The sequence below is a fragment of the Saccopteryx leptura genome, chromosome 13 (assembly GCF_036850995.1).
Source record: "Saccopteryx leptura isolate mSacLep1 chromosome 13, mSacLep1_pri_phased_curated, whole genome shotgun sequence".
In the NCBI taxonomy this organism is placed as follows: Eukaryota; Metazoa; Chordata; class Mammalia; order Chiroptera; family Emballonuridae; genus Saccopteryx; species Saccopteryx leptura.
The window spans coordinates 11,953,105-11,975,211 of NC_089515.1; the positions used below are offsets into that span (position 1 = coordinate 11,953,105).

Here is a 22,107-nt window from a genome sequence, read left to right on the forward strand (position 1 = left end):
CTTGGGCAGTTTGGGGACAGGGAGAGAAGAGGAAGGAAGGAAGGAAGGAAAGAAGGAAAGAAGGAAGGAAGGAAGGAAGGAAGGAAGGAAGGAAGGAAGGAAGGAAGGAAGGAAGGAAAGGAAAGGAAAGAAGGAAGGGATTGAGAGAGAGAGAGAGAGAGAGAGAGGGAGGGAGACTTGTACTTTGGGGTTTAAACTCAGAAACAGTCTGAAAGTCCCAGGAGTCTGATCCTGCTAGGTGTTTTCCCCAATCCTGGAGAAATAGTCTTCAATGCATAACTACATGTCTAGATTTTTAAAAGAAAACTAGAGGTTCAAGAAGTAGGCATTTTTAACCTGTAATTGAAACTAAACTCTCTCAGTAGGCCTTGCAATGGGCAAAGGACTGGTTGGAAAAACTTTTCACCCATCCCTTTTCTGAAGATCTTAAGTTTTCCTAATCCTTCCCCCTTTCCACCCTCATCTCTCTTTAAAATGCCCAAGAATCCATCAGTCTGGCCCTTTTGTGGTTGGGGAGGCTGGGTTTCTTGAGCCTAGATGGGGAAAGACCACACTCAAATTATTGGACATACTTTTTTAAGAAAAAAAATTTACTTCAGTTTCCCAAGATGACTACTCTGAGGGCATATTGATAAATCTTTATTGACAAAATATTGACATTGACATACTTCTTGGAAGTATATAGTGTGTTAGAATTCTAACAAATTAACACAAAACACAAAAATATTTACATTCTGGTATAGAAGACATTAAGGAAGCATTTGTCACTCTCTTTAGTAAGTCTATGATCTTGGAATAGAAACTCAGTGCTTGAAAACTTGCTGCCGTGTCTTTGGCCACACTTAACACCATCCCCGCTAACTACAGTCCTTCGGTTTTCGCAATAGATCGATTTTAAGTTTGGAATGGCCTTTACAATGAATGGTTGAACTCGGCCAATATCTCAACCACTAAAAGGAGTTTGCTTCGTGGTTTTTAAGCCTTGGGATGTTAGGAAAGGGAATGTCCAAGAAATAGAATTAATTTAGGTGTGTGTTTGTTTCCCAACACAATTCCTGACTCCTCCTGTGGGCACCCTCCCCAGCCCCCCAACCCCCATCCAGCTCCCCATCTCTCTGTAAGAGGACCACTATCGCTGAGCCTACTTAAAATTGAGCTTTCACAATCACTTTGACGTCAGAAGGTATCAAAAAGTGTTTACAGACTGCACATTTCTCGGAAAAAAAAAATCAAAATAAAAAGCACACAGAACCTGTCTTTAAAAAGAAAAGAAAATTACAATTCATTTCTGTCTTTAGATACCATTCGCCCAACAACTGCTACATGCAATTCAAGTTTTTAAACACGTGTGGGATGGGGCTGGATATGGAATTTCGATCGTTATTTTTACTAATTATTTTTTTTTAAATTGGGGGAAAACACTGTGAAGTGCAAAATAAAAGAGTCCTGTGCCTGGTTGGGTTTTTCCTTTATCATCATTGTCATCATTTTTAAAAAAAATCGGACTGCGATAAACGGAATACCTGCCAATCATCTCGTCTCGCTGGTTTGGCGTTTGACTGACAGCTCCCCTTGTCAGAGCGCTTTCCGCTTTGCCTCATTCGGATCTCTCTCTCTCTCTCTCCCTCTCTCTCTCTCCACTCTCTTTTCCTTTATCTATCTCTCTTTGCTGCCTCTTTAGACAAGGGTTGCATGTTGATCAAGGAGCCTCCATCCTCTGCCACTTGGCGCGGCCTCGGATCAGGACCTGCGCTCTCGCGGCCCAAAGTCTGCGACGCGCAGCTCCTTCCTCTCTGGCGCCCTCTCCCCTTCTCCGTGAATGTGTGTGTGCGGTTTGTTTCTGTTTTGTCGGGTTTTTATTTCTTCTCCCCCTCCTCTCCCTCTTTTGCTCCGTGTTGTCCGTGTCTGTGGGGTCCGGCTTGCGTGTCTAGTCGTCTGAGGTTACGTCTATTTCCTCGGGGCTCGCCTGCTTGGTGGCGATTCTCCACCGGTTAATATGATGTGTCCCTTTTTTCTTCTGTTGCGAATCTGAACCTTCTTCCTCCAGCTTCTGTCTTTTGAACTTCGTCCTTCGGTTCTGAAACCATACTTTTACCTGCGGGCCAGAGCGGAAAGGGCGCGTTAGTTCCTCCCCGGCGCCCTCCTATCGCTCTGCCTGCGCCCGGCTCGGACCCCGTGGGAGACGCGGAAGTCCAGGCCCCAGCGAGTGTCCCCAGGCCCCAGCGAGTGTCCCCAGGCCCCAGCGAGTGTCCCCAGGCCGGCCCTGCACGGCCTCAGTCCGGGGCGCGGAGCTCCCGCAGCCGGGCAGGTGGGGAGCCTGGCGCCCGGCCCTGGGCCCTGGGCCTGCCCTAGTCCCTGTCCCGGGTCCCCGGGCCCGGGCGGAGTGCTCAGCCCTGCTCACCTTGCCCTGCGCGGGACACCCACGTTCCACTAAGAACAAAAGCTTTTGCAAAGCATGGGAGCCCCTATAAAAATAGTAAGTAAAGGAAAATAAAGAGACCGTCCCCAAGCCCCTCTGTCTACGCAAGGCAGGGAAGACCTCATCCAGCGGCTGCAGCTTCCGGGAGGGCCCAAGGTGCTATTTTCTGCCGGTTTCCGCCGGGTTGCCTAAATATAGCGCCTCCTCTGCAAGGCCCGGCTGCGGGGGGCAGTCAGGCTTTGCCTGCGCTGCCTTCTCCTCGCCCAGGACCCTTGCAGGTGAGCGAGAGCGGGTGGGAGGGGTGCTGGGGGAAGCCAGGAGGGGCACAGGGTGCAGAAGCCTGGGGCCAGCCCCGCTACACCTCTGCAGTTAGGAAAAGAAGCTCCAAAGTGAAAGCTTCAGAAGGACCTCAGGGCGAAGGGGAAGAAGAGGGGGAGAGAGGGGAGAACCTTCTCTTGCCCCCTCTTGACCAGCCCCAGGGCAGGACAGGGCCAAGCACTGTGGCCACATCCCTACGGACCAGGGCTCACCTGGCAGGCCTGTCTCCCCAGAATGGCTGATAGAGGTCTGGGGAGCACTGAGACAAGGGACTCACTCGACTGGCTGCAATCCTCACTGCCACCTGGGGAGACCGGGCGGTGGGTCCCCACTCAGTGACCAGACTAGACAGTATCACCGGCCGAGCTTCCACCAGTGAGGCGCAGGTAGGAGAGATGATAGCGACTGCACCTCCCAGGCCCGCCGACTAGTCCTGTCCTGATAGCACCACCACGGGCCGCTGAGGTCCGCTCCACTCCCTCCTCTGAGAGTCCAGCCCAGGTCCCAGCTTGCTCTCCCCGATTGCCCTAGTCTCCCAAAGTGCCCCGAGAAAAAGCGGAGCTGGAACAAGGCTGAGCTTAATTTGCTTTGAGTTTGCTAATTGAGGGGGAGGACGGTTCACTTCTCCCCGGCGCTCGCCCAAGGCGCGCGTCCGTGCGCTCGGGGCTTGACACGCGCACAAAGACGGCGGTATCGGGGGCAGTGAGGCGGACAAAGACCACCGCCGCCTCGCCTCTCCGAGAGAAGTCAGCCGGGCCGCGCCCTGTGTCGGCTCCGCACCAGCCCGCGAGGCCCTCCTCGGTGTTGTCCCGGGAACGTTTTAAAACAAAAGCCTCGACCTCTTTGCGCCTCCCAGAAAAAAAAATGTTACAACTTAATCTGCACGAAAACGTTACTGTTTGCCGGGAACTCTGACCCCGCCCTGCGGCTCCGCGTACAGTAGCTCCTACTGTAGCCGAAGCCCCCTCCCCGCCCAGGGCAGGCCAGAGCCAGGCCCGCCTCAGGACCCGGTGGCGAAGGAAGGGTCCGTCCCCAAAAGCAGCTTTTCTCAGCAACCTTCCAGCTCCGTTTCTCTGACTTAGGAGCGCACCCAAGATGCACGGCTTCCGCCTTCTGCCTCTCCGATCCCTTCGAGGGGAGAGCTGGTGCGAGCGTGGGCCTGCGGTCGCACAGAACTTGATTTGAACGAATCCCCAGACTTCTCCAGCTTCGACACCCGACACTCAGACACTCCACTGCTCTCTCCCTCTTTCTGGACCCCAGCTGGGTCACCAGACTCTCACCAAAAGTTTCACCAAATGTGCAAAAGTGTCTTAGCCAGGAGCTGCCAGGTGTGCCCGGCGGACAGAAGGAAAGACCCAGCCCGTCCCCCCAAAGCCTGGAGCGGGTCGATCCTGCAGTCCCTCCCGGAGGCCGAGGGAGCCTGCATCTCGAAACTCATACACACCGCGCGCAGGGCGCGGAACAAGCTCCCGGCTCCTCGCCAAAGGCCTCCGCACTTGTGAGCCTGCTGCGAGGGTCCGGCGGTTTGGGACGGGGTCGCCGCGCCTGGGCCCGACTCACCTGAGTTTCCGTGAGGCTGAGGCTGTGCGCCAGCTGCTTCCTCTCGGCGCCTACCACGTAGTGGTTTTTCTCGAAGGCGTGTTCCAGCCTCAGAAGCTGGGACGGGGAAAAGGCGGTTCGGATCCGCTTCGGCTTTCGGGCCAGGGCGTTGTGCAAAAGGAAGCTCTCCGGGCTTGTGTCGTTCCCTGTGGGGGACACAGCAGAAGTCCCGTTAGAGGGATCCTCCCCGGGCCGAGCCGCGCGCTTCTCAGGAGACGGGCTGGCGGGACAGTGTGCTCAGGGCCTATGCGTAGTCCCTGCGGTTCGGCCCGTAGGGGCCGGGAACCGTCCGGATTCGCGCGAAGAGGATACTGGACCTCCGGGCTCTACCTGTGCGGCGCCGGTCCCCAGGTTCCTGACCTCTGCGGGCTTCGCCGCCGCTTTAGCGCGCGGGCCTCGCCACCTCCGCGCCAGGCTCCCGGGGCAGAGGAGAGGACAGCAGGCACAGGCCCGGGTATTGGAGCCCACGACTCAGAGAAACGGCTTTTTCTTTCTAACCTCTCTGGGAACTTTGACCCAGGGTGCAAAGGCGGCAGACCTAGAGCCAGAGTTTTCACGAGGACTTATTTTTAAATTATGTACTTAAATTTTTTCCCTATTGGAAAGTGCAGAGGCCGGTGTGTCTTTGCAGCCCGGCTGGGACCGGAATCTCGCCGGCGGGTGAGCCTGGTTTCTGCCGCCTCTTCCTCCCGAGGACCCGGCTCCCCCGCCGCCCGGTTCCGGAGAACTAGGAGCCGAGAGTGAAGGAATCGAAACCCGGGGGTGAGCGAGCTGCGGGCGCCCGATGGGACTGTCCGCAGCCCCGAAGGTCCCGGCTACTCCTGGCCCGGCGCGGGGACCAAGAGCATGCCTGGCCGAGAATACGGAAAGGGAGTCCTAAACTTTGCAGGCAAAGCCAGAGTTTCGGGTTTACTTATTAGGATGGGAAATTGATTCACTAAAAGCCCAAACAAAGAAAACTAACCGACAGTTCAGGCGGGAATGGAGGCAAATCTGGCCCGGGAATAAAAGTGAACGGTTGTTTTTGTTTTGTTTTGTTTTTTAAATTAGGGGCGGGGTAGCATCTACCTGATTCTAGACTGGCAGGAACGCAAAGGGTTAATGAATGGACAAGCCGCTGAGTATTGATCGGCTGCCGCGGGAGGTAGGTCTTTCCCCGCTCGGAGCGCTAAACTAATTACTCGGCTCTTTTTTCTGGAGTTTTAACTTTCCTCCCACCCCCACATAGAGAAAAAAACAAACAAACCAAAAAAAAAAAAAAAATAGCAGGAAAGGAAAACACCCAAACAGACTCTTCTCCAACCCTTCTCCCGACTCGGTTCGTTTCTCTTAAAAGAAAAATAAATAAATAAAAAACAAATACCAGACTGAACCTGCCTTCCCGACGCGGGCGCTCGGCGCCCCAATGGAGAGGCCCCGAGACTCCGAGGTTTCAACCCGAGCGGGTGCCCGCCCCTCCCGGGCCTCCAAAATCAGGAAAAACAAACCCCCTGATTTTGCCCCCGGCGCGCGTGTCTCCTCGCCGCCCGAGGAATGTCAGAGACCTCAAGTCAGGGTTCTAGGACGCGGAGTGGCGAACGGGGTCGAACGCAGGCGAAGGCGAACCTGGCGGCCGGGCCCAGTCGGCGCCCTCCGGAGCCAAGGCGGCGAGGGCAGCGCCGAGAAGACGTAGAGCCTGGAGACCCCGCGAGCTTTGGGGCTCCGTGGCTGCCGGCGACCCGAGCAGGCTGTCCCAGTCTGCCTCGACCCAAGCGTCCTCGGGGGCCGCAGGCCAGCCCCTAAATTGGCTGCAGCGTTTGGAAGTTGGGGACCAACCCCACGCCCGACCCCTCGTCGCCCATTTTCCGAGTAGGGCGCGCGGCCTGCGGGCGGGAGGCACCTCCGCCGGGCCTTGCCCAGCGCCCGCCCCGAGCAGGCCCAGAGCACGAGGGATGCGGCGCCTGCAGCCCCGCGACGTGGCACGTACCTTGGAAGCGATGGCCCAGATATCGGTAGCGGTGGATGAGCCACGGGTAGAAGGTGGACGGGTCCCGCTGCTGCGAGGCGAAGAGGGGGTGTGGCGAGTGCGAGGAGGGCAGGGGGTGGGCGGCCAGGGCGTGCGGCGGCGGCACCGGGTGCACGGGCACGGCGGGGTTGGGCGGGTGCGAGACCGCTTCGGCGAACACCAAGTCCGGGTTGGAGTAGACGCCCCTGCCGGCGGCGGCGGCGGCGGCGGCCGAGTGGAAGCCGTTGAGGAACGGGTTTATGGGGCTGGAGTTAGCGTAGCTGAGCGCAGCGGGACGGATGGGGTCCTCAGAGCGCGAAGCGGGCAGGGGACTGTCCTTGGCCACCAGCGACTCGATGGTGAAGCAGCGCTTGGGCGCCGGCTGGAACATGCTGCGCGGAGGAGCTGGCGCCCGGGGCTCCCGGCTCCCGGAGACCGCGGCGCGCTGCCTCCGCCGCCCGCTGCCCGCGGCGAGGACCGGCAAGAATTAGGGACTTGTTTGTTTGGGGTGGGGGTGGGGGGAGGAAAGGAAGAAAGAAAGGAAAAAAGGAAAGGAGGGGGGAGGGGGAGGGAGAGGCAACGCCGAGGATCCCGAGAATCTTGCACCAAACGCGCCCAACCTGGAGAGAGGGGGAAAAATCCTTCCAGAAGAATTTGCAGGCGTGGATTGGGGTAATTTTTTTTCTTTTTTTTTTTTTCTTTTCTTTTTTTTTTTTTTTTTTTTTGCGAGTTGGCGTGGGGGGATCGGAGTTAGAGACAGGGAGGAGGGGGGAGTTTCTTGGGGGAGGCAAAAAAAAGTTTTCTCTCCTCTGTAAAAGGCGGGCAGGGCGCCCTAAGTCCAAGGACAATCCATGGAAGTGTTCGCTTCTTCACAAGTTGTGCAAACGATTTGTTAGTTCATGAGCCTAATTAGTGCGGGGATCACATAAACAGCTTCCTCCGAAGCCTGGTAAATGGCTTGATGATTGGTCGCTATTACTCGCCCTGAGGTTGAAGGGGGGAGACTCTTTAAAGTGCGTCAGAGGGAGGCGAGCGCCTGGGAACCCGGAGGCCTGGATCCCGGCCGAGAGCGGAACGGAGTCGGCGCCGCTGCCTCAGCCTTGCCTCCTGCGCCCGCCCGGCCGCCCGGCCTCGCCGCGCCCTCGCCCCGCGCTCCCAGCTCACTCGCTCCCGCGGCGCCCGCTGCGGCTTCTCCTCCTCCTCTTAAGCCTCCTCCTCTTCCTTCGGCTTCTTCTCTCCCTCCTCCTCCTTCTCCAGTTCCTTCTTCTCCTCCTCCTCTTCTTCCTCCTCCTCTTTCCCCACCTCCTCCTGCTCAGCCACAGCCTCCTCCTCCTCCACCACCACTCCCTCCGGGGCACCCCGGTCCCTGCAGAGTCCCCGGCCGGCGCAACCTCCGCTGCGGCCCCCTGGATCCCGAGCCTGCTGAGCCCGAGCTGGTAGGACTGACGGACAGATAAACACGTAGATTCCTCGCTCCTCGTGCTCAGCTGCTGCTGCTCACCGCGGCCCCGCGTCAAGGGAGCTGGGATCGCCGCGGGAGCACTGCAAGGGTAAGCGGGCAGGGGTTGGTTCCCGTCGAGGGCTAACGGAACCGTTCGGTCGTTTCAATCCGCACCCCTGGCAAAACTCCGGGCGGTTTTCTAGGAGAAGAGGGATCCTGGGAGTGTGGGTCCTCCAAGCACGCGTAAGCCGCGAGGTCCCAGGGTCGCTGCGTTCGCGATCCTTGACCGGGCTTGATCTTTCACAAGTTAAGACGGGAGTCGGGAGCCGATGACTCTGCTGGGGCAACGGGCTTCCGACTCGAGCCTGAGGCTTTCTCTTTATCTCTGGGATAGTTCTCACCTCTTTCCCAAAACAGTTCCTTCTGTAATATCTGGGACCGGGGATCCAAGGTCAGGGGACAGGCCCTGTGGTGCTACTATGATCGTTCCGTTCTCGTTATTATTTTGTTAGTGTTGTTATCCTTGTTATTATTACTGCTATTATTATTATTTCTGTTATTTTGCCATATGTCGTCCCAGGGGAGGGTTGCTGTGTAAATCTAAGGCTCACAACTAGGGATTGCAGATTGCTTCTCCGGTTCCAGGCCGTGTCCGCATTTTCGAGCTCGCCTTCGGTTTTGGGATGATTTTAGGGCCGAGTTCCCTCATCCCCATTGGCTCACGCAGCGGCATAATTATGATCACATCCCCTAGGCTGCTGGCGCTGCTCTCTGTTTATTGGTGGTTAAAGATCTATTATCTATTCATCGGCTGCCTCCTTTTTTTCTCTTTTTTTTTTCTTTTTGCCAATTACATTCTTCTAAAGTGAAGTACCAGCAAGTATTTTTACACATTTCAATAAATGATAAAAAGAAATCTGGCGTCTTTTAAATCATTACTTGGAAGCCCATGTCATTTCTTTAAGGATGAAGAAATGCCTGTGTTTGGTGACTAGGTTGCGGTGAGATCCGGAAAAAGTCCATTGGGAGGGGAGAAGGGAGAAGAGCAAAGTCATATGAGCAAGGCTGTAGGGTCCCAGTTCTTGAGACATGCTTTCTTCTCCCCCCACCTTCCCACCTCCCTGCCCTGGGGTCTCCCTTGATCCTCTCTGGTTTTACCTGCTGTGTATTTATGTTCGTGTTGATTTTCCCACTTTTTTATTCCAGGCATGGTTTGTGTTGGAGTGAGGGATCCAAAAAGCCCTTTCAGAAAATGGCCCAGGCAAGAGAGGAGTTAGGAGTGCACCTTCTGGGATTGTCTAGGCACCTGACTTTAGTGGGGGGGGGGGAGAGCATGTGTACTGCCCCCTCCCCATTCCAACCATCCAAGGACATGGACACATGCACACATTCATACACCCGACCAATGTGGGTCTCAGCTTTGACCTCACGCAGAAAAACCTGCCCCTGCCTCAGGCTGCAGGCCTCTGACCCCCCCTCTGGGCAAGGATCACGGCTGGGCTTCCATCCCTATTGGGTTCTCATGGCCTTGCTGTGCAGCTCTCTCCCAACACCCTTTTTCCCCAGACCCAAGGATGCTGGGTGTTCAATCCAGCCTCTTGGAGTGGGGTGCATTGAAGACACACCTCCCTGGGACCTGCACCACCACCCTTCAAAATTGTCTCCAGCTCAGAAATCCCTACTTGTGTTAGGCTGTAAGGACAGACACCCCACCAGGTCCAGGCTAGGGGTGAGGATGGAGGTAATCCCAAAGCCACCTGGAATGGTGGAGGTCTTCTAGCTGTGCCAGTCAGTGTTTAGGCCTGGAATGGAGGTAGGGGTCAGTCTTCCATTTTCAAAGCCAGAAAGAAACACCCAGTTTAGACAGGCTGTAGATCTAGGGTCCTGGGGTGAAAGGGATAGAGCCTCTTCTCCGTGGGAAGTTCTGCAGAAGGGCTGGAGGTCAGGCTTATCCTAAGGCCAGGCCCTCCAAACTGGGCCTTTGGCTCCACGTTGAAAACTGGTGATGCTAAAAGCCCCACCCTGGCCACAGGGCTGGCAGTGACCCTTGATTGAACAGTTAACGTTAGTGATCTTGGTTGAAAGTGTAAGAATAGATGACCTTGAGGGCAAAGGGCACCAGTCAGTGTGTCCACAATGTGTGGTATGTAAGAGTGGTTTCCCCTCTTTTAAAACTGTCCACCTGAGCTCTAAGATGTTGTCAGCATCCCCTTAAACGCTTTGGCCAGGATGTGTCTGGAGTGTTGCAAGGGAGTGAGCACCAGTTTGGAGCCCTAGACCCTCAGCCTCCAGCCTCCAGCCCACCCCGAGCAGAGGGCCCAGGCAGCTCATAGCCAGATCTCCTCCCCAGGTCCTCGGCTGACTGCCTACCTCACAAAACCACCCTGAGAATGTCGGGTTTCCCCCAGAAATTCTAGTTGTCGGGAAGGTGGGCAAGAGTGTGGGAGCTGTGGGCTCCAGCGCCCACTCTCCTGGTGGGAGCAGGGCTTCCCAGCTCCTCTGCCTCCCGTGCCTCCGGCCCCAAGCCCTTTGGAGGAAAAGGGGGTTTCCAGTGAGTCAGGGGCCCTCGGAAGCCCTGGAAGCTGGGTAAACTATACTAATTCATGCACCCAGACTTGAGGAATTTGGGAAGATTCGTGCAGCTCAGGCTTCTACGGGGGGAGGGGGGAGTGTAGGTGGAATGAACTAGGAGAGTAACTCATTAACCAGACTGGTGGAAGGGAGCCAGGGCCCTGGGCACTCTGGTCAGGACTCCTCCAGCCTCCATGTCTTCAGCTGTCTCCATTAACTTCACTGGTGGCTTTGGCCATGCAGAACCTGGCCCCGCTCTGCGCCTTAGCTGCCCCGGGAGGGTGGGTGTCTGTACAGGTGCCTGGTGTGGCCGGGCTCTGGGATTTCTGAGGCTCCATCTCGGAGCAAGGGGCTCCCTTTCCCCACACCCCAAGCCATCAGTTGGGCTCTGCAGATTCAGGCATCTATGTTCTGGTGGCAGCCGGACTAGCAGATGCTTAATGAAGGTTCTAATCCTGGATCTGACACTTCCTAGTCGAGTGATCTTGGGTAACACTACACAACCTCTCCCAACCTCCATTTTGTCAACTGTGAAAATATGGCTCGCGCTGAGTGCACAGCTGTGGAGGGTAGGAGTCAGGCCTGTTTGGGGGAGTGACAGAACCCCTCTACTTCCTGATGGTAATTGCAGGTCTCTGCATGCTTTTCAAAACTCATAGAACCAACTGTACGCTACAGTGGGTGAGTTTTACTCTTATGTGAGTTATACTTCATTATCCTGCCCCAGGCTGGGGTAAACTTGGGCAAGTGACCTGCCCTCATGTGCCTCTGTTATCTATTGTATGAAATGGGAATAAAGAATAGTATTTTGGCCCCTGGGGGCTGCCCAATGAGATAAGCCAAGCAATGTGGTTAGGCACTGGCTAGCACATACGAGCTGCAATAAAAATGAGCTTCTATCCTTGAAGTTGATGTTATCATTTTTACCTCCTCACCTCCAGGGTTTGCTGCCAGGCTTCAAGATTGAACAATAAAGTTGTACAAACATAGCTATTGCTGGTCTCACACTCCTGCCATGAGCTCCTCTGTGCTCCTAAAAGGCTGGGGCTTCTGTAGGGGCATGTTAGGGTGAGAGAGGCCTGGATTCCTGAGTAGTGGGAGGCATGAAAAGGTAGACATTTCTGGGGATCTCCCAAACCTCCCGCTCTGTTTTCCTCCACGCCCCCTCCCCTCAGATCCGCCTTTGGAGGAGCAAACAGCAATGCTTCTCCCTGACTGGTGTCCTGCTTGGCCTGCCCAAGTGGCGCCTGGGGTCACTGCCTGTGTGACCTTCACCTTTTTGAGCCACGTTTTCCTCATCCGTGGAAAGGAAATATCAGTATCTTAACAGTTGTTGAGAGGAATGAGTGAGCCGATGCTCGGTGTAGTCACTGTTCACGGAACATTGTTAGGCCATGGCCGAGTGCTGTCCGGCCCACAGAGCGCAGGCACACTGCCACATCAGCTCTCTGTGGCTAAGACCCTCCGGGTCATCGGGCCTCGTGGGCCCACACTGTGCGCCCTCCAGGCAGCAGGAAGCGCGGACATCGATGAAGGGTGAGAGCCCTTTCCAGGGCCCTAGCCTTGCGAAAGGCGTCCCTGGATGGGGAGGCCTCGAGGCAGGTTAAGATTTCCTCCATCCCACTGTGATTCCCAGTCACTCAGCCTCTCCGATCGCGTAGGGCGGCAGCGAGAAAACGAAGAGAATTAATACCTTTAAAATGTTTTAAAATTGTTATATCAAATCCCTATCTGGACTCCTTCCCGAGAGCCCACTCGGTAGGCAGGCGCAGCGGCCGGGGACCCGGATCCACGAGCGCGCAGCGGCGCCTAGTGGCGAGAGCTGGGCGCGGGCCAGCTCCCCGCGGAGCCTGAGTCCTGGGCACCCTGAAGTGCTGGAGCTGCGCCCCACTGCCAACCTGTTGGCGCGACTGCAGTCCGAGCTGGGACAGGAAGTCTAAGGAGGTTCGCTGGCCACAGAGGAGAGAGGACGGCTTGGAAATGCGTCCCCACTCCCTCCGCTGGAGCGTTCAACATTCACGCTAGAATTCCAGCTCCACTAGGATTCGGGCTTCCTTGCAAAGGATACAAAAAGGGCAGAGGGGGCAGGTTCTGCTCTGAAAAGGACGAGGTGGTCATGATCTCCTGTGCCAGGGCCATAGCTAGCTACCGCGCAACTCCATGCCTGAAGTCCCAGATCCCGCGGCCCGACCACGGTGGCTCAGAAAATGGGCCCATAATGTCCTGGCCTGGCCTCACCTGGGATGCTGACAGAAGAACTGGGGTCGCTGGCTAAGACTCTCCCGGCTTCGCGCCCCCTCGAGGCCGGCCGAAGTCTCCCCGAGACAAGGGTCATGGTGATTATTACGAACGTAGTGTTTAATTGCCGGACTGGAAGGCCGCGATGGGGCCCGAAGGACCAGCCATCTTCTTGGATCGCATGGACCCCCGTCGGTTCCAGGAAAGCCTGGCTCCGCCGGTGAAGTGAGGTCGAGGAATCCGCGCGAGGTTCGCTGGAAACCCGTGTGACATTAACCGCATAATTGTTCCAAGTATTCACCTGGGAGGCTGCACCCTCTCAGGAGAGTGGACCCTGGTCCCTGTGTCTCTGCCGCCCCAACTCTGGTCAGCAAGCGCTGTCCTTCTCCGAACGCTAGCAGGAAGCTCTGAGCGTCAGGATCTTCCCAGGTCTATGGGTTTTGAGATCCAGGGTTTCAGAGCCAGGAACTCTGTGTGGATCCACACGCAGGACCTGGCCGTCCAGCTTTATACCTCCTTCATCACGTTAAAACTCGTCAACGCCTCAACAGATGTCTTGATTCACTATTGAAAGCAACAAAACAATCAAAAGAGCAGGTCTCTTTCTCCTTCACCTGCCTTGAAGTGAAAATCTAAGGCCGAGCAAGGCTGGATGAGGGGTAGACTGGCTGGACACAGGCCGGACAGAGGAATTAGAAAATATGGGTGCCCTTGCTCCGCGACTGTCCAGGCAAAGGTGGTGACAACTCTGTCTCCCCTACGCTCTCCTCCCCCTAGTGTGGGCTGTCACCTTCCCCTCCAAAGTCCCCAGAAGCTGCAGTTCCTTTGGAGCACAAGGGCATCCCCTGTTGCTAGGTGATCCCAGAGGTAGACAAGGTGACCTCCATTGGGCCACCAGACCAGCATAGGAGGCAAGGGACGCACATCCCAACACCTCTGCTGTGTTCTCAGGCATCTTTTCGTTTGAAACTGCTCTTAACCCCAGTTTCTGGTTCTGTGACATGGAGTCCAGTCATTTAAGGAGATTCTTGGGGTTTTAAGCAGCAGTCAACCCAGGAAGGTAGGGGTGGCTTCTGAAACGCTGACATCCCACCAGCCCCTCTTTCAGGAAACTGTCACTTCTTTTAGCACCTCTCCTCTGGACTCTGGGGGCCGGGATAATGCTTAGGGGATCGTGGCCGTGTGAAAAAAGAAGGAAAGTGGAGGCTTTCTCTCTTGGACATGAAACTCTCTGTGAAACCTGGGGAGGATGTGGGGAAGACTTAAAAGAACAATTCCACTCACCTGTGTTGAGTTTTAGTGTTTAAAATCATGGCTGCTCACGCCCAGGATCGAAGTGAACATCACAGTCTGGTGAGGAAGGGGTCATGCTACCCATTCTCCTGATGAGAAAACTGAGGCTCAGAGAGGTTTACACCAAGCACTCAGCCCTTGGCCGTGCATGCAGTGGTCACTCCAGGAAGAACCCTGGGACAGCCCCGCCTCCCCTCTACCCCTTTCTGCCCCTTCTTTTCGGCCCCAACCCACCCCACCCCACCCCACCCGTGGCCAGACTCCTGTATTTAAGCCAATGAGAAGAAGAGAAGGCAAAGAGCACGGACAGACAGACGGGGTTTCCGTCTCACTCGGCTAGGCTCAGGCAGGCGGCCCTACAGTGTGTAACTCCCCTGCTGGCTTGAGCCTACTTGCCCACCATTGTCCTCCAGGACAATTTTTTCCGGGTTCGGTCTCGTCCCAGGCCCCCTTTCTTCTCCCCAATCACCTTTTGCGGACTCAAGCCCGGGGATCGGACTCGAGGGCGGCCAGCGGCCTCTGTGGCAGGGAGCCGAGGAGCAGCCCTGGCGCGTGCGTGCTCAAAGGCGCGACTCAGGCGCCGCGCACCCGCAGCCTCGCGTTGCTGTGTGGGCGACTCGAAGTGGCCCTGAACCTTCCGAGGTGCGCACCATGGGTGCCAGCACCAGCGGACAGAAAAACAGAAGTGTGGCCTGGGCTTCTCTCTAAATCAGCGCTGCTGCCCGCAGGCCCTCGTCCAGCGACCTCTGCGTCCCTAGCTCTGTCCAGCCTTTGCGAGCTAGGGAGACAGAAGAACAGCCAGGGGCCGGGAGCTTTCGCAGGGTCCACAGCCCGCCCCCAGCCCGCGCAGACCCCTCACCCGGCGGCCGCTAGCCGGCCACGGCCCTGGAGACCTTTAATCAGAGGAGCGCAAGGTGGCCAGGCTGCCCCCAGGACGAGCCGCAGAAAGTCCTCGAGTTCCGGGCTCAGAGCTGCCCCCCCCCCCGCCCCTAGTGCCCGGAGGATGGACACACCAAACCCGCTCCAATATTGGCGCCTAGTTTCGGGGCCTGTGGTGCGCCCGCTTCCCCTGCTGCTCCGCGGGGCCTCGGCTTCGCCGCCAGCCTCCGGGGGCTAGAGGAGAAATGGAGAGTGAAGCCCTGGGTTCCCAGGAGCCTGCGGGCGACCGAAACCAGACCGGGCGTCAGAGGCCTCCGCGCAGGGCGCGCGGGTCCCCCCACCTGGCGGGGGCTTGGAAAGGCCCGACTTCAGCCGCCCCCGCTTAGCCGGCCGCCAGCGGCTCGCCCCGGCTGCGCAACAAAGGGTGGCATCGCGGCGGCGCGGGCAGGGACCTCATTGGTTCAATATTAGCTTTTCATTCCAGTCTATTGTGCCCATCTGAGATAATATTGACTCTGAGGTGAGAGCCCGCGGACGACAGGGCTTGTGTAACACTCCGCCGCGGGGCGCTGGAAGGGGAGAGAACTAGAAGTGGAGAGGTAAAAGAGACGGCAAATAAAAGCTGCTCGCGCGGCGGCGCCTCCGGGCGGCTGACCGCGGGGCCCCAGCAGCAGGCGCTCCCCGCGGCGTGCGCCCGGCCTCCCGCCGGGGCCCTGGGTGTCGGCAGAGGGACTGGGGTCGAGAAGCCTCTCTGAGAAGGGGCACTGCGCGCTCCCATCGAAAAGAGCCCTCGTTTAGCACGCGCCCCGCCTGCCACCCAGTTGATTTGCGGTTCCTTCTAGGTTACTGGAGAAAAACGAATTCCCACACAGGTTGTTTTAGTTTGCCAGTAAGCCAACAACGGCCACGGAGATATTTCCCCCTTTTAAACGCTGTAATTCATTAGGGTAACTTCTCTGTCAGAGTATTTTTTCCTATTTCCCCGGCACGAGAAGAGTAGACGCACCCGGCAATTATCATCAGGCTGCATTACTTGTGTGCGCGGTCAAGAAAGAAAAAAAAAATCCTAACTATGCCTTTGGCTTTGCTTTGAATCGTCTCCTTGCAGGCTATCGCGGGTTTCTTAACCGCCTTTCTAACCGCAGCTTTAAAGGGCGTCTGCAACGTTCAGGTCTTGCGTATAAAGATTCATTTCAATTTCCAAATTGCCTCTAAATGCCCACCTTGGAAAATGGCACTTAAAGTTGTTTCACCTATCTGAGACAGAACACTTCGATCTGAGCTCCCGGGGCCAAACGCCGCGGGCTCGGGGGTTTGCAGTGAACGCGGGGAAGGATGCCCTCAAGTCCCATTTACAGAAACTCCCCGACGGAGTGTGACCTCTGTGAGAGATCGTCTGCTAACTGCCACTCCAGTACGAAGCTGGTCGTTCAGGGTCTTTCCATCTACCCCCAGACGGGCGTGTGAGGACCTGCGAAGGGACAAGGACTGGGATGGCAGATAACAGGGTTGGGGACCACTGTGCGCCCCCTTCCTGCCTCCCGGGAGCCCTGTACTGAGCTGAGGCTCAAGCAATACCGCGCCTGGGATATTTCAAAAGAGGACATTCGGTTTACGATATACGTCATCTATAATACATTATACATATATATGGTTCGTTTGTATTGTATATTACTTAACATATAATATGTATTTAATAGTTTCATCATGTTATATACTATTGAACATATATTTAATGTAACATAGTTCCTATATTACATTACATTACTTAACATATTAAATGTTGTATATAGTTCCATATATATATTCATATATTTCTTTTTTATATGTGTGTAAAAATATTTGGGGCGCCTTTAATCTCCCTGCAAGTACATACTTGATCGTTTTTAATGCAACGTTATAAAGTCCTAATCGAAACCACTTTAACATCGGCGATGTCTTTATAACAAATACCCTGGAGTCCAATTTCGGCCCCAGGGAAAGGCGGGGCGATGGTAACTCGCTCGTGAGGGACAGCAGGTCCCCTCTGAAAAGTGGTTTCCAAATGCCCGTTCCCTGGGGACAGAAGAGACCAAGTTGCGGACCCGGAGCCGCCTCCGCTCCACGCTGGCGTTGTGCTCGTTGTTTTGGTTTTGAAAGAGGCTGTTTAGAGCCTCCGACGGTCCCTAAACTGATGTCATGAATTAAAAATGAATTGGAGAGTGCAGCATATGCTCAGCTGAGGCGTCTGGGAGAGCAACGGAGGCCTTTCACCCCAGGTTCTGGGCTCCAGACGCCGCACTGACGGGCGGGCGCGCGGCCGCGCTCCGGGCTCACGCGGGTCCGCGCGGGTCCACGCGGGTCCCCGCCGGTCGCCGCTGCAGCTGGCTGACCCCCTCCCGCCCCCGCGCTGGGAAAGGCTGTGCGGGGCTCGGAGCGCTTGCACATCAGGTGGTCCCAACTACAGTCCGCTTCTAATAGCGATTAAGGACTGAACTAAGCAAGCAGCCGGGAGCTGCAGTGGGGGGGCGGGGGGGCAGGTGGGCCCAGGAAGATCGAGCCGGGATTTCAGATAGCCACGCGTGATCGCAGCCTTACAAGGCGAGAAGCACACAGAGATCAGCTATGGAGAGCAACGGGGTGCGGTGGGGTGTCGAAGTCAGGTATGGCTCATTCAAGGATCAGAGGTGAGAAATAACCTGACTTTACAACCAGATACACAGAAGGCGGTCCCTTCGGAGACCTGGGAGTCGGGAAGGAGGACTGGAATGGGGGTTTGGAAGAAGATCTAGCAAAGGGGAAAGAGAGAGCAGAGACCCCCATGGCTGTTTATTTCTTTAAAGCACCACCCTTCAATGGCTACCTGAGGGACGTTGGTGAAACAAAACTGTGAACTTTGGCTAAAATCTCACCAAGTGATTTGAGCTCCCCGCTTCTAGCCACGCCCAGTTTCAGCGGGGACACCGGCCCCGCCTCTAATCGAGTCCAATCCTTGGCCTTCGGCCTTCAGGGAAGTTTCTGTGGACTTGGACGGAGAGTGCAGGCTGTGCCCTCTCGCTCTGTCCGGTATTGGGGTTCCCAGATGCTAACTAAGATCAGTTAAGGGTGGGGATGTGGAAGACTGTCTCATGCTGTTAAAAATAAAACTACCAACCCCTCCCCCTCCAATGGCTGCAGTCTCCCGGCCTGGCTGCGTGGTGGGGGGGGGGGGGCATCTGAACACAGGATGCCAAGCCCTTCAAATGAAGAGTGGGTCCCAGTGCCAACCCTGCGGCTGTGCGTCACCCCCAGCGCAGCCTTGGCACATCTGGTCTGTCTGCAGTCTCCTCTCCATCCAGGTGATCCATGTTGCCTGTGCCCAGTGCGGTGGAAAACTTTATTCCAACTGTGTTAGCATCAGAGTTCCATAATTCTGCTCCCGCTCTGATCCCCGTGAGCCTGGTTTTAAGGAGCGGCTGCTTCGGTGTCCTGGGAACAAGACGCTCATTTGCCCCCCAGGGCATGAGGGACAGTCCATTTCTATCACTGATGACACCTGTCCTAGGCACTGTGCTAAAAGCCTGTTGAAGGATCTGTCCCATCCAGTCCTCCCAACTATCCACTGAGGTATGTCTATATCCACTTTCCAGGTGAGAAAAACTGGGGCTCTGTTGTCTTGGATTCCCCCAAGGTCACAGACACAGCTAGTAACTGTGAGAATCTGAATTCCAACCCAGGTCTGTCTGACTGACACCCCCACCCCTATCTTTTATTTCCTATAAAATACCCCCTTAAGTCCAGTGAGGACACCGGATCCCTAAGAGTGAAGAAAGAGATAACTTTGCTGTTACAATCCCCCAAAAGTCAACAACCATAGGCTATTGAGCCTGGATCCCGGATTCTTTTAAATCACTTATTCCGGGTCCAGAAGTGACAATAAATGGTTGGCATACAGGTAGTTTATATGGTTTACAGAGGCCTTGCTCAACCCTGACATTAGTCACCTCCCTCAGCCATCCAGTGAGGTGAACATTGTCATTATCACCTCTGTTTAGACAGGAGGCAGAAACGGGCTCAGTGAGGTTAAATAACTTGTTCACTGCCCAGCCAGCTAACCCAGAGCCCTGGCACCAGCCCCAGGCTGGCCCACTGTAGGCCTCTGGGCTCTGCAGACAACACATATGGGACCATTTAACCAACAGAGTTAGGCCTTGCCTTCTGTTGTGAAATTGCTAGGTTGTTTTCTCTTTGTTTTAAGTTTTCCTGAAAATATTATTTCAGGACTCAAAACTTTTTATTTATGCCTCTCTTATACTCATTTTTTCTTCATCTATGTATCCATCTGGGTTGCCGGGCCATAAAGGAAGCAGGACAAGGAGCTGCCCCTTGTCTGTGTTCAAATGATAGAGACCAGAGAGTATACATAGATTTTATTTGCAATTATATCTTTTGCTTTATAACTATTTGCCTCATGCATCTCACTAAAACTCAAATGTGTGATCCAGAGTTTCAAATTATATGTGTGTGTATATTTTTTCATGATTTTAATAGAATTCTTAACCCTTGCTTTAGACAATGTTTCTTCTTCTTAGCTAAGATCCAAGGGGAAGAGTTTGAGGTTGGAGGAATCCTTTGCCAAGTAGTTCCATATCCAAAAGGATAACCAAGAATCCAGACAGGAAATGCCAGGAGGAGCCTTTGACCTTGAGATGGTGGACCAAGTACCTTACCCCTAGCAAGAGCCTTGCCAGTCCTACATCCCACACTCATTCTCAACCTCACTTGTTCACTCTCCACCAGAACCATGTCCCCTCATTTAATAAAAAAAAACACTTTATTATAAATGTTGTGTACATCTTCTTTTTTCTTTTTTTCTTTTTTCTTTTTTTGTATTTTTCTGAAGTGAGAAGTGGGGGGCGGCAGACAGACAACTCCCCCATGCGCCCAACCGGGATCCACATGGCATGCCCACCAGGGGGCAATGCTCTGCCCCTCTGGGCTACTGCTCCATTGCAACTGAAGCCATTCTAGGACCTGAGGTGGAGGCCATGGAGCCATTCTTAGCGCTGAGGCCAACTTTGCTCCCATGGAGCCTTGGCTGCGGGAGGGGAAGAGAGAGATAGAGAGGAAGGAGAGGGGGAGGGGTGGAGAAGCAAACGGGTGCTTCTTCTGTGTGTCCTGGCCAGGAATCGAACCTGGGACTTCCACACACTGGGCCAACGCTCTACTGCTAAGCCAACCAGCCAGGTCCTGTATACATCTTTTACATTAGGCCAGGTGTGTAAAGAACAAAATATAACAATCACTTAAATTCCCATTAGCCAGAGGCCACCACTGTCAAACATTTGGGGATGGTAACTTTTGACACCTTCTAAAAGAAAAGGAATTAGATTATATCTACACATTTTGTTGTTCTAATAAATAAAGAAACATGGTATGTGTGATTCTGTTTATATAAGGTTTATAACTGAATACAGAATTCAGAACAGTGGTTGTCTCTGGGAGAGGGTTAACTAGAAAGAGATAACAGGAAACTCTACAGGATGCTAAAAATGCCCTATATCTTGCCTGCCCTGTGGTGGCCCAGTAGATAAAGTCACAACCTGGCATGCTGGAGTAGCTGGGTCAACACCCCAATAGTGCCCGGTCAAGGCTCATACAAGAAACAACTACTCCCACTGCGAGCTGATGCTTCCCACTCCATCCCTCCCCTTCTCTCTTTTCCCTCTAAAATCAATAAATAAAATCTTTAAAAAGAAAAGAAAGAAAAGAAAAGCCCGATAGTTTGGTTTGGGTGACGGTAACACAGATGTATACAATTGCCAACACTCATCCAATGGAAGACCTATGTACTTTACTATAAATGTTTATATCTCAATAAATGAAAGAAAAGAAAGAATCCTGGACAAATATTTAAGTAAAAGACCTAACCGAGAAGGTGGAGAAGAAGAAGGAGAAGGAGGAGGAGAAGAAGGAGAAGAAGTAGGAGAAGGAAAAAAACAACAACTAAACATGCCACACACAATACCTGGAACTTTTGAGAAGGGTACCAGGCTTTCTCCCCCCCCAACCCCCCTACCCCAGTCTCCCCCAGCACCAAGGCCCCTTTGCAGGCCTGCAGGTTAATATAAGGGGCTGGGGCCTTAAATAGGAAATGTAATCAGAAATCCTGCTGGGGCCCATCATCCACCAGACTCTTTTCTCTGATACACTACGTTTTCTGATAAGAGTGGGTGGGAGGGTTCCTTAGGGCCTAACAAGACTCTGAGCTTGAGTCAGGAAGGAAGGTCAAAGGTGTGAATTTCAAATAGCCCACAGGTGGAAAGTTCCTTTCTTAGTCACCACCTAGGACTCAGAATGTTGCACCTCACAGAAACAATGTTTTAGATCAGGGGTCCCCAAACTACGGCCTGCGGTCCGCATGCGGCCCCCTGAGGCCATTTATCCAGCCCTCATCGCACTTCCAGAAGGGGCATCTCTTTCATTGGTGGTCAGTGTACTGTATGTGGCGGCACCACAAAGCACGGTGTCGCTCACGTACAGTACTACTTCCGGTGACGCGGGACAGATGCCTTACGGCTCCAGAAGCAGTTATATCACTTGTTACGGCTAGCAGTGACAAATATGGAACCAGACATTGACCATCTCATTAGCCAAAAGCAGGCCTAAAGTTCCCATTGAAATACTGGTCAGTTTGTTGATTTAAATTTACATGTTCTTTATTTTAAATATTGTATTTGTTCCTGTTTTGTTTTTTTACTTTAAAATAAGATATGTGCAGTGTGCATAAGGATTTGTTCATAGTTTTTTTTTTATAGTCGGCCCTCCAACGGTCTGAGGGACAGTGAACTGGCCCCCTGTGTAAAAAGTTTGAGGACCCCTGCTTTAGATGGTGGTCAAGGTTCCAGATTTTGCCCCTCCCCCTCAAAAAATCTATTAAATGCCTATTCATAAGATACAAAATTCTAAGCTTGGTAGGAACAAAGTGTATGAAATTGGAGTGGTTGTGTGCCATTGGAAAAAATGGAGAGAGAGCTAAATCTTATCCTCCCCCCCCCCAGCCCAAAATACCAGACACTACGTTGGCATTTGAGATTTGAAAATGAAAAAAAAAAAAAAAAATCTCATAATATTTCCCCTCCTCGCAGTTTACTGTTTAGAAGACCACCTTGTATTTATATAAGTGCAATAATATCTTTTTTTTTTAATTTTTTATTTATTTTTCTGAAATGAGAAGCAGGGAGGCAGAGAGACAGACTCTGGCATGCGCCCAACCAGGATCCACCCAGCATGCCCACCAGGGGGTGATGCTCTGTCCATCTGGTTCATTGCTCCGCTGCAACCAGAGCCATTCTAGCGCCTGAGGCAGAGGCCATGGAGCTGTCCTCAGCGCCTGGGCCAACT

At 54.1% G+C, this 22,107-nt stretch overlaps 1 protein-coding gene and 1 long non-coding RNA gene across 7 annotated transcripts in view; one reads left to right on the forward strand and one right to left on the reverse strand.

Annotated features, from left to right (window-relative positions):
• Positions 1–1,115: 1,115 nt before the first annotated feature.
• On the reverse strand, positions 1,116–6,716 carry EMX2 (empty spiracles homeobox 2). Of its 2 annotated transcripts, XM_066355138.1 has the most exons (3): positions 6,306–6,716; positions 4,301–4,485; positions 1,116–2,095 (listed from the first exon to the last, which is right to left on the reverse strand). In XM_066355138.1, exons 1-3 carry the CDS (start codon positions 6,712–6,714, stop codon positions 1,928–1,930), a joined length of 762 nt encoding a protein of 253 aa, XP_066211235.1. In that variant the 5' UTR covers positions 6,715–6,716; the 3' UTR covers positions 1,116–1,927. The 2 variants fall into 2 exon arrangements, with proteins under 2 accessions (XP_066211235.1, XP_066211236.1); XM_066355139.1 differs by lacking the exon at positions 4,301–4,485 and having other exon boundaries at positions 6,306–6,714.
• A 1,024-nt stretch (positions 6,717–7,740) lies between these two features.
• LOC136384682 (uncharacterized) overlaps positions 7,741–22,107 on the forward strand; it is a 35,180-nt gene continuing 20,813 nt past the window's right edge. For all 5 annotated transcript variants that reach the window (XR_010747642.1, XR_010747639.1, XR_010747643.1 and 2 more), the window contains exon 1: positions 7,741–7,873. This is a non-coding gene — a long non-coding RNA (uncharacterized lncRNA). The remainder of the gene's footprint in view (positions 7,874–22,107) is intronic.